This window comes from Trachurus trachurus (genome assembly GCF_905171665.1).
Source record: "Trachurus trachurus genome assembly, chromosome: 7".
Lineage (NCBI taxonomy): Eukaryota > Metazoa > Chordata > Actinopteri > Carangiformes > Carangidae > Trachurus > Trachurus trachurus.
In genome coordinates, this window is record NC_139901.1 from 25,535,448 (window position 1) to 25,545,952 (window position 10,505).

At 43.5% G+C, this 10,505-nt stretch overlaps 1 protein-coding gene across 12 annotated transcripts; it reads left to right on the top strand.

Annotated features, from left to right (window-relative positions):
- Positions 1-586: 586 nt before the first annotated feature.
- On the top strand, positions 587-9,460 carry naca (nascent polypeptide associated complex subunit alpha). 12 transcript variants are annotated; one of them, XM_083975913.1, is made up of 11 exons: positions 587-659; positions 1,713-1,787; positions 5,784-6,538; positions 6,581-6,622; positions 6,665-7,508; positions 7,928-8,013; positions 8,301-8,378; positions 8,480-8,626; positions 8,773-8,901; positions 8,985-9,107; positions 9,338-9,460. In XM_083975913.1, exons 2-11 carry the CDS (start codon positions 1,718-1,720, stop codon positions 9,350-9,352), a joined length of 2,289 nt encoding a protein of 762 aa, XP_083832039.1. In that variant the 5' UTR covers positions 587-659; positions 1,713-1,717; the 3' UTR covers positions 9,353-9,460. The 12 variants fall into 12 exon arrangements, with proteins under 12 accessions (XP_083832039.1, XP_083832031.1, XP_083832033.1 ...); XM_083975905.1 differs by having other exon boundaries at positions 5,784-6,517; positions 6,938-7,508; XM_083975907.1 differs by having other exon boundaries at positions 5,784-6,853; positions 6,896-7,508.
- The last annotated feature ends 1,045 nt before the right edge of the window (positions 9,461-10,505 follow it).

The window sequence follows — 10,505 nt, forward strand, 5'->3', positions numbered from 1 at the left end:
AAACGCTCTTGTGGACAAGTTGTGACCTGCACATTCACCACGCTATGAGATAAAAACAGAACGTTACAAGACAGAGTTGTTGTTGTTTTCGAGGTAAATTCATGCAACACCACTGATGCGCGTTCCTGTCGGGGCAGTTTTTTGGCAAGTAGCCTCTGCATTTGTCTTGAAAACAACTCTGTTAATAGCGTGGTGACAGCTGTGCAGGTCAGGGAGGCAGAGAGAGGGGGACTGACACCCCATACTGTACGTTTTTAATGCAGTTTTTTTTGTAACATTGTCTTTCTCTTAATATATCCTCTTTTACAATATACAGTACTGTTTTGTCTTAGATCTACTCATTTATTAGTATTTTATTTGTTTTATTATCTATTTATAAATAAATATACAAAAAATATACAAAAAGTAAATTTACTTTTTGGGGTGGGAGATGGGGGTGGGATTCTGTTTTCTGAGTGTTTCTGTATGTCCATGTTCTGTTCAGTAAAAAGCTCAATAACCAAAGTTAAAACAACAACAACATATGGAGAAGAGAAATTAGTCCACTGTCCCTTTAAATAACCCGGAAGTAGAAACCGAGCTTCTAAAGCGGATATTACCGTGACGCCGGGGTTAGAAGTTCTCTCTCACAGCCATCTTGGATATAGCGTCCCAAGTCGGTGAGTGTCTCCTCTGACAATCCAACATCATCTAGTGGATTTTCATATATTTTCACAAGAATCAAACGCCTCGTGTGTTTGTTTAAAGTCCAGTTAACGAGTCGGTGCTGCTATTACGTCCGTATCGATCCTCTATTTGGTGATTTACGCTCCGTTATGCGTCCGATTACCGGCTCAAAATGGGGGAGGGAACATGATGACTTCCAGTTTCCACCAGCACAGCACAGCCTGTCAGGGGCCAGAGAAATACATGAGGGTTAAGTGGTGTATTAACAACACGTTGGTTGTTTCATGTAGGTCAAACCTGAGGATAAAGTGGTGGTTTAGTTTTGTTCCTGTCGAGACAAACAGCCGGTTAGCTTAGCATCGTGCTAACGGAGAGTTAACGTTATACGTTAGCAGCAGGAGCCTCACGAGCTAAAAGCAGCATGGGCTCCCGTCGTCCGCCGTTTAACTGGTTGTGACAACTACAACTCGTGGTGTGAGCTGTAACCAGTCCGCTAAGTTAGTGGGTCGTGGTGTGTCAAATAAGTTGTCCGTTTAATTCATTGATGTAACGTTACGACGACAACGACACCGGAGTTGGCCTCCACCAAAACGCAGGTTGCACTAATCTGAATCCGTGTTTTTAACCCTGTTTTAGCCTCTGTGGGTTCATGTAGTCAAAAACTGGACTTGTAGTCTTAATGTGGTGGATTTTTGGTCTATACTAGGTCCTTGTGTGGTTTGACTGTTGTTAGAAATAGTATTACATTGTCAGTGTCAGAAAAATGCAGTGAAACAACATTTTTCAGCTAAATTATACTGTTGCGTTGTATGTATTATGATGTTCAAACTTTGTTCAAAAAAATGACTATCTGGCTTGTTGCCACCTGTGTGTCTGTCAGATATTCAATGATTCAATATCTCTAGGTTAGGTTTCTGGCCTGTTGTGACAATATAACTACTACATACAATAGGAGCCCAATAATAACAGACTATGATCACAAAGGAAATCAAACTTTGCTTGTTCTAATGGTCTCTCACTAACTTTATTTTTTTTCCTTTTACAAGCAACCATGCCTGGTGAAGCCACAGAAACGGTCCCAGTTACCGAGCAGGAGATGCAGCAGCCCCAAGTGGAGACTGGTTCGTATATATTTTAACTTCACATGAACATGCATGATGCATTACCATAAAGGGGTCCTTGAACTCTCAGAACATATGATTTGGTCAACAAATAACTACTCAAAGCTGGTCATTTGCTTTTGAGTGAACTCGCAGTACTGGATTACTGGGTCATTATACTGTTCAATGAGTTGACTCAGCTGGCCCGACACTGAGTTGACATAACAGCTGACAGTTATTTCGACTGTCACTGGCCATGTGTTGACACTTGGAGTCAGTAGTTTTGTCACAGAAGAATTTGCTGTGGTGATATTGCTTGACTTCCCTTGAAAAGAGAAATCCAGGACCCCTCTTCTGTATCTGTATACTCACAATGGACTGTAGTGACTTGCACTGGAAACTGGATTTATCACACAATGCATGGTGTTCAGTGTGGATTACCCTGTGCACTATGAATGACTTGGAAAAAAAACACTAATAGGTTAGAAGGAGCCTTGTTGGTGATGGTGTAGATCTTTCTGGTTTTGGTTGGTGACTTTGCTTGCTTCATTTTCATTGTTTATTTAAACAAAGGTTTAATAATATTTGTGAAAAACACTTACATCACTTTATTTTTGTGTGTCACCTTTCACTAAATGGCCGGTAAGTGGGTGGAGGCCCTCTCTAAAGGGTGTGGCATCAGACATTCATACCGACTTATCCATTTGCTGCAGGCACCAGAGACTTGGTCTAACCTGTCACTTAGCAGTAGCTGTTCCTCTACAAGCAAAAAAAAAAAAAAAAATGATCAAGAGGTTTCAAAGATGCATACTACACTGTGTAGCGTGAAAGCACAATTTTGTTAAGAGGTTGTTTCTCAACTATAGTGCGTGCACTACAGCAGCTTTAGGGAAAAGATGCAAATTTCTTTATCTTCTTTAGATGCCTACCATGACAAACTGGTATTAACAGTATAATTACATCTTAAGCAGTACAATACATCCTGTCAGTTGTGGTTTGCATGCATCCATGTGGGAGGACACTAGTTAAAGAATTATACAAATAGTGGTAATTCTGCACATTTAATTCTTGCATTGCATAAACTGCAATTTGAAAGTCGAGTCAAGGTAGTATCAGTCCCTGACACTGATGGCAGATCTTGCTCTACAGGTCTCATTAGTTACTGACAAGTGTTTTCTTAATTCCCCCAATGGCTATGGTTGGGGCAAATATTTAGGCAGCTTCAATCCCGGATAGGTTCAGAAGAGGACATGAGAAGCGCAAGTTGTTTTATAGTAATGTATTTGTGTCGGCATGTCGACCAGCACTCTATTATGGTTTCCCACAGTGCTCTCCTCCATGAATAAAAGGCAGTTGAAATGGATTGCACTGTTTAAGTGTTTAACTACTAATAAAATAACTTAATTACTCCCCATGGTTTGCCAAGAAGTGCAGTGCAGTAACGCAGAGGTTCCCAACCTTTTTATCAGCGCGGACCGTTCACCGGTAGACAACTACACATATCCTAATCCGTCGCATGGTTTTCCATTTACGTTTTTAATTCAATTATTAGGCTACGTTCTTTGCTACAACTCACCATAATATAAAAATATATAGTCAGTCATCTAGGGGTGATGGTCCAGTCTACTCTGTAATCTCGTTTTGCTGCTCGCGCTGCAGAAAACTCAACAATGCTTCACAAAGATATGTTTGTAATGGAAGCAGGTTTTCAGTGCTTTTGTGGCAATCTCAAGATATTCTGCTGTAATCCAGAACGCAGGGAGATAAAAAAAAATTTCCGCAAAGTGATGAAACGGCGGAGAGCCGGACCACATTTATTACGCATGTGGGCTTGGACTATGTGAATCACCTGTTGCAATGAAACCGTAATTTACAGGACTCTTGTTTTTTCTTTTAAATCATCTTTCTTTTTGTTGGCAGTCGTCGGGTCTTTGATCGTCTCATTATTGAGTCTCTCCCTGTGTTTATGCTTGTGAACCTGCCTGTGCAGCGCTGGGAAGATGCACAAACGAAAGTGGCAAAATTTCCAAAATAAAACGACCATTAGTGTTAATTAAACAAAAACGATACCGTACCGGCCGCGGACCAAAGGTTGGGAACCACGGCAATAATGTATCCAGAATTATTAATTAGTGCAGTCTGTTGCAGTATTGATTAAACAGTAAAATGGAGTCATAGGTAATTTTCATGTAAAAGCTGCTGTTTTGGACCAAATCTCTTGGACACTGCATGGAGTTTGGAACGTGGGCACTTTTTTTTTCTTTGAGGGCACCTAACACCTCCTTTGGCATATCAAGAGCCATTTCACATCGTGGAATTTTCTCACAACGCATTGTTTTGTTCACGTGTGGGACACGGTTTCTTTTTCACTTCAGTGTTTTCATGAAGTGCTCCTCAAACACCCCTTCCTCCTGTTACTCCAGTTGCTCTTCCTCCATCAGCCACAGGAGTAGTGAGTTCTTCTCCTGAGACGGCTGTTCCCACAGTGAACAAGGCAGTCCCACTGGAGAATCCTCCAGAAACCTCTGTTCCTGCTCAAGAGATGAGCTCCCCAGAAGAAGCTAGCATTCAAACTAGTGGTGATCAACCAAATGGTGTCCCTGCAACCGCGGCGGATGTAAAATCCGTTACACAGCAAGAAGTGCCTGCTGACCCACCACAGGCTTCGGTTGATTCACCAGCTCCTGAAGAGTCCAAACCTTCTGCTGAGCCTCCAGTTACTGAAGAGTCCAAGCCTTCTGCTGAGCCTCCAGTTACCGAAGAGTCCAAGCCTTCTGCTGAGCCTCCAGTTACTGAAGAGTCCAAGCCTTCTGCTGAACCTCCACTTACTGAAGAGTCCAAACCTTCTACTGAGCCTCCAGTTACTGAAGAGTCCAAGCCTTCTGCTGAACCTCCACTTACTGAAGAGTCCAAGCCTTCTGCTGAACCTCCTGTTACTGAAGAGTCCAAGCCTTCTGCTGAGCCTCCAGTTACCGAAGAGTCCAAGCCCTCTGCTGAACCTCTGGTTAAAGAAGTAGAAAATCCAGAGTTGGTAATTGCTGCTGAAAAACCGGCCGCCAAAGAGGTGGAAGAGAAAATCGCTGTAGAAGAGAAAGTCTCAGCAGAGGAGCCAGTAACAGTGGCAGGGAAAATTCCTGATGATCCAAAACCATCTAGCCCTGAGGACATCAGTTCAAATAGTGAAGATAGTGGGATGGCAGACGGTCCAAAGAACCTCTGTCCGGATGCAGCAGAAGAGCTACTCCCTGGTGAAGCAAAGAGTGACTTGGAAGCTCTCAACAAAGATCTTGAGAAGAAGGAACCTCTTATACTTCTCTCCAAGGCCGTTCAATCAAAGGGGACCTCCAAATGTGAAGGCACACATATTTCCACTAGCCACCTGTCAGGTTTGTTTCAGCTCGGTCTATCCCTCTCCCCCCCACACACTTTGCATTTCTTTAATCCACCTTTTTGGTTGGATTGGGCACATTTTTCACATCAGTCCATGTTTTGAATTCAACATGGAGTCCCAGTACTGACTTTTATGGTTATTGTCTGCATCTAAAGCTTGGTTCATCATTGAAAGGACGAAATATTCATTGACAATGAATGATTTTGTCACCAAGTGTTTTTTTTTTTTTCTCTTTTCTTTCGGTATAAAAAAAAAAATACTTGTCCTGAAATAAAAGGCTGAATAGCTTTGCTCTGCAAGTTTTTCTCCTATGAACATTAGGTTGTTGGGTTAATGTTTTTGTAGCAGTAGCCTATTTTCTTATTGTATTCAAATTAATTTTAATCTGAAGTGCATCCTGACTAAAAATAGAATGGTTTTCTGTGTGGAAGTAGGTTGTGTTTTACTCTGCATTGTGAGTGGCGGTTTGCATCAAAGTCAAGTTTGACAGGTCCTTTTCCTAACCCTGAGAAAAAAAAATGGTTGCGTCTTGGTTTGAGATAATTTAACCCGCATGAGTAAGACCTAGACATTTCCTTCACTGAATTTAAAAGTCTTTCTCTATTCTGCCACACCTCCCGTCCCAGCTTCCTCCCAGCAACCTCAGGCAGCTTCTGGCCCTGCCAAGCCTAAAGGCAAAGGTGCCAAGAATGCACAGGGTTCTTCTGCCCCAAAGGCTGTCCCCGGCAGAAGAAAACGCTCCTCTATGTCTGCCTCTTCATCTTCTCCTACCTCACCAAAATCTACTCCCTCTACCCCCTTGACACCTGTGATATCTCCCCTGGCCTCCTCACCTGCTAGCTCCTCCGCTCAACAGGCTAACCGCTCAGCCCCAAAAGTAGTCAAGGCTGGCAAACAAGGAAAAACTAAGAAAGGAGAGGAATTTGTCCCTGCTCCCACCCCTCAGGAGTGCAAGGTTACTGTAGCTGCCGAGAAGCCAGTAGAGGCGAGCCCCAAGCAAACTGTAGTTGAAGCTAAACCTGCCCCAGCTGAGACAAAGAAACCCTCACCAGCTGCTTTCAAAGTTACCTCAAAGCCTGCAGTAGCAGCACCAGTCTCATTTTCAGAGACTCTTGCTACCAGTCCTCCCAAATCACATGTGGAAGTGAAAGTAGCTTCACCAAAAGCAGTAGCAGCAGATGATGAGCTTCCTCCTCTGATCCCACCTGAGAAGCCACTTAAAATGCCTGTAATTGTACCTCCTGCTACGGTGGAGGTTGCTGTTGAGGCCCCTAAACCAGCTGTAGAGGCCAAAGCTGCTCCCAAGGCCAAACAGGAGGCTGCTAAGCCAGCTGTTGAAGTTGCTAAGCCAGCTGTTGAAGTTGCTAAGCCAGCTGTTGAAGTTGCTAAACCAGCTGTTGAAGTTGCTAAGCCAGTTGTTGAGGCCAAACTTGCTCCTGTTGAGGCTCCCAAGGCCAAACAGGAGGCTGTTAAGCCAGCTGTTGAGGCCAAACCTGCTCCGGTGAAGGCTGCCAAGCCAGCTGTTGAGGCTAAGGTGGAACCTGTTAAAGCTGCTAAGCCAGTGGTTGAGACCAAAGCAGCACCCGTTGAGGCTCCCAAACCAGCTGTTGAGGCACCTAAACCAGCTGTTGAGGCCAAACCTGCCCCTGTTGAGGCTCCCAAACCAGCTGTTCAGGCACCTAAACCAGCTGTTGAGGCCAAACCTGCCCCTGTTGAGGCTCCCAAACCAGCTGTTGAGGCACCTAAACCAGCTGTTGAGGCCAAACCTGCCCCTGTTAAGGCTGCTAAGCCAGCTGTTGAGGCTAAAGTGGCACCTGTTGAGGCTGCTAAGCCAGCTGTTGAGGCTAAAGCAGCACCTGTTGAGGCTGCTAAGCCAGCTGTTGAGGCTAAAGCAGCACCCGTTGAGGCTGCTAAGCCAGCTGTTGAGGCTAAAGCAGCACCTGTTGAGGCTGCTAAGCCAGCTGTTGAGGCTAAAGCAGCACCTGTTGAGGCTGCTAAGCCAGCTGTTGAGGCTAAATCTATCCCCGAAAAGGCTCCTAAACAAGTTAAGGAAACTAAACCTGCTGCTCCTGAGATTGTTAAACCAGATGTCAAACCTGCCCCTGTTGAGGTTGTCAAGCCAGCTGCTGAAGTTAAACCAGCTGCTGCTGAAGCTGCCAAGCCTGCCAAAGCAGCACCTGAACCTGCTGCTCCTGCCCCAGCTCCCCGTAAACTTACATTTGCTGAGGCAGTTGCTAAACCTGCCCCTGCTAAACCTGAGGTTGAGGTAATTGAAACTGTCTCATCCAAACCTGCCCCCACACCTGCTAAAACATCAGCCAAAGTGGAGCCTGTGATCAAGAACGACAAGGGTATTTTCTTCTTTCTCTCCTGTGTGCCATCTGTTTTTCCAACTGCATTCAGGGACTTACTCCATTTTATGCTATTCTCAAGGTTGTTGATGTATCTAGTTGTCATGGATGCACCTGGTTTTTGAAAAAGTCTCTTCTGTGGTTAGATACTTATATGTACTTGTGTGATCACGTCTTAAATTAGTTGAATGTTTTGGTAAATTGGGTATTTAAAGGGAAGAGAGTACACAGTAATTTGGGATTTCAGATTAAAACGCTCTAATCACTATGATTTTGCAGCATTAACTTCAAGCAATACAAACATGATCTGTTCTTGTTCCCCAGGACTGATGCTTCATATTTACAAATATTTATTTTTCAGGAGTACACTTGAAAAGTGCTGTTGTGACTAAATATTGGTCTCTGTTGGTGTTGTGTAGGCTCTGGCACTGAGTCGGACAGCGATGACTCTGTCCCTGACCTGGAGGAACAGGACTCTGCACAGACACAGACACAGCAGGCTCAGGTGAGTGTTCAGTCTGGTCTTCCATATTGTGTTGACTGCTGATTTGAGCCCAAACAAACAAGACCATTGCAACATCTACCAGCTCTGTTAAACGTTTTCAGCAGATGCTGTTGGTCTGTTAACTCTTCTGTGATGATTAACACAGTGACTTTCGTTCTTCTGAGTATACTGAAGCCATCCTTTCTGTCCTGAGAAGAGAAACCTAAAGCAAACCAGTGACTAGCTTCACAAATTCTATCAGCTATGTGTCTCCCTGTTGACATTGAATTTGTTTGAATCTCCCACAGCTTGCCGCAGCTGCTGAGATCGATGAGGAACCTGTCAGCAAAGCCAAACAGAGCCGCAGTGAAAAGAAGGCGCGGAAGGTAACAAGTTTAACCTGATAACAATGTCTGTTTTTAACAACTGCTTTTCTGTGTAGTTGTCAATTAGCCACATTTTGTAACATTATTTCATTTTCTTGCAGGCAATGTCAAAGCTTGGTCTCAGGCAGGTAACAGGGGTCACCAGGGTCACCATTCGTAAGTCAAAGAACATCTTGTTTGTCATCACCAAGCCAGACGTGTACAAGAGCCCTGCATCAGACACATACATCGTCTTCGGTGAGGCTAAGGTATGTAGCCAGTAACAACACGAACCACGGCCACAGACACGTAATCTTTTAAGACCAGCAGAGTGGACTTATTGCGTCCATGGCTGAAATGTCAGTGCCAAATGTTGTATCGGTGTCTTCATTTTGCCATCTTTCTCTCACTCCAGATTGAAGATCTTTCCCAGCAAGCCCAGCTGGCTGCCGCAGAAAAATTCAAGGTACAGGGAGAAGCTGTATCAAACATCCAGGAAAACACACAGACGCCAACAGTACAGGAGGAAAGCGAAGAGGAAGAGGTAAGATACTGTTCTTAGTCCGTTCTGTTTTAATATTTATTATTTCATGAGATGAGATGTTAACACATTTTTTATTTTTATAGGTCGATGAGACCGGAGTCGAGGTTAAGGACATTGAACTCGTCATGTCACAAGCCAACGTGTCGCGGGCGAAGGCTGTACGCGCCCTGAAAAACAACAACAACGACATTGTCAATGCTATTATGGTAAGACCTTACAGACTTTACTCGGTGTTAGTGAAATTGTTTGAATCATTATCAATAAGCCGTCTTAAATGTGTGTGGATATCTCTTCAGTGATGATTAACACAGTGACTTTCGTTCTTCTGAGTTTCTTGAAGCCAACATTTCTGTCCTGAGAAGAGAAAAACTCTGTAAACTGGGTAAAATAATCCTTATAAACCTGCTCTAACAATCCTCTCTTGTTCTCTTTGCAGGAGTTGACAATGTAATGGGACCCTGTCAACGAAGAGTTGAAGAAAGGTTGCTGATTTAAACTAAACTCGTTTATACAATTTATACCCAAGATGGAAATAAAGTTGTGGCTTGATGAAATGAAATTTTGATTCCTGTGCTGTTCATTGGGGAAATGGGGGAGGGAGGTGGATCTGACCAGGGAATCTTGTCTCTAGCTCTTTGCCAACTCCAAGCTTGTATGTGTGCCTTTCTAAGGCGAGGATTACATCTGGCCACTGCCATAAAGCTCAGATCAGTGGGGTACTGTTGGAGTTATCCCATCTCCACATACAATTTATGAAATTCAGCCAGTGACCTCCGGTTCTCAGTCAGTTCTCTTACCAAGGTTCTTCTCCACTGGTTTCTCAGCTGGCTTAATATCCAGCACTAAGAAGAGACCAGGGCCCGTATTCACAAAGTAGCTCTTAGTGATGTAATTCTAAGAAACTTTGTAAAGTAAAAGTTATTCACAAAGCATCTTAGGCCTTGAGAGAGCTCCTAAGGTGACAAACTGTTAAGAGGAGGGAGGAGGACTTTTAAGAGGCCAAATAGTTTCTTAAGCAGAGGTGGAAATGGCAGAAAGACGGAGAGATGGGACAAATATTCTCCACTGAATGACAGCGATTTAATTAAACGCTACATATTAGACTGTGCAGTGATAATGCTTGTGGTCGACCTCCCACTTCGAAATACCGCAGTAACAGCAGAAATGAAGGTTATTGCACCATTATAATGTTTAACTGGAAACATGCACCGATGCAGCAGTGATGACTGTCAAATCCTGTCAGCACAGTTATCAATTACAGCGCTTTTTACAGCCTCATGCTGTTTGTTAATTTCCCACTGGATGTCCACACGTTGCAGGCTCACAACGGACAATCATGGACAAAATCATTATATGCAAAATGACCAGCATGGCGATTAAACATAAATTAATTAAATAATTATCGGCATGTGAACATTGCGCAAGTCTGAATGTTCAAAACAATTTGCAGCTTCCTTTAAATCTGACAGACAATTTATTGAGCTCTGTTGACATAAAATTCATAACATAAAATTATTAGTTCTGTGACCAGTGAATTTCACTGTCCATTAATCACTAGGAGTGCATCTGGATTTTTCCCCTCCTTTTTCTAACAACCAATCAGA

Bases quoted from the DNA above. Each gene is read 5' to 3' on its own strand.
- naca (XM_083975903.1), top strand. From the start codon at position 1,718: ATGCCTGGTGAAGCCACAGAAACGGTCCCAGTTACCGAGCAGGAGATG. The intron at 8,014-8,300 runs GTGAGTGTTCAG...AATCTCCCACAG, and splicing joins CACAGACACAGCAGGCTCAG to CTTGCCGCAGCTGCTGAGAT. The intron at 8,627-8,772 runs GTATGTAGCCAG...CTCTCACTCCAG, and splicing joins TCGTCTTCGGTGAGGCTAAG to ATTGAAGATCTTTCCCAGCA.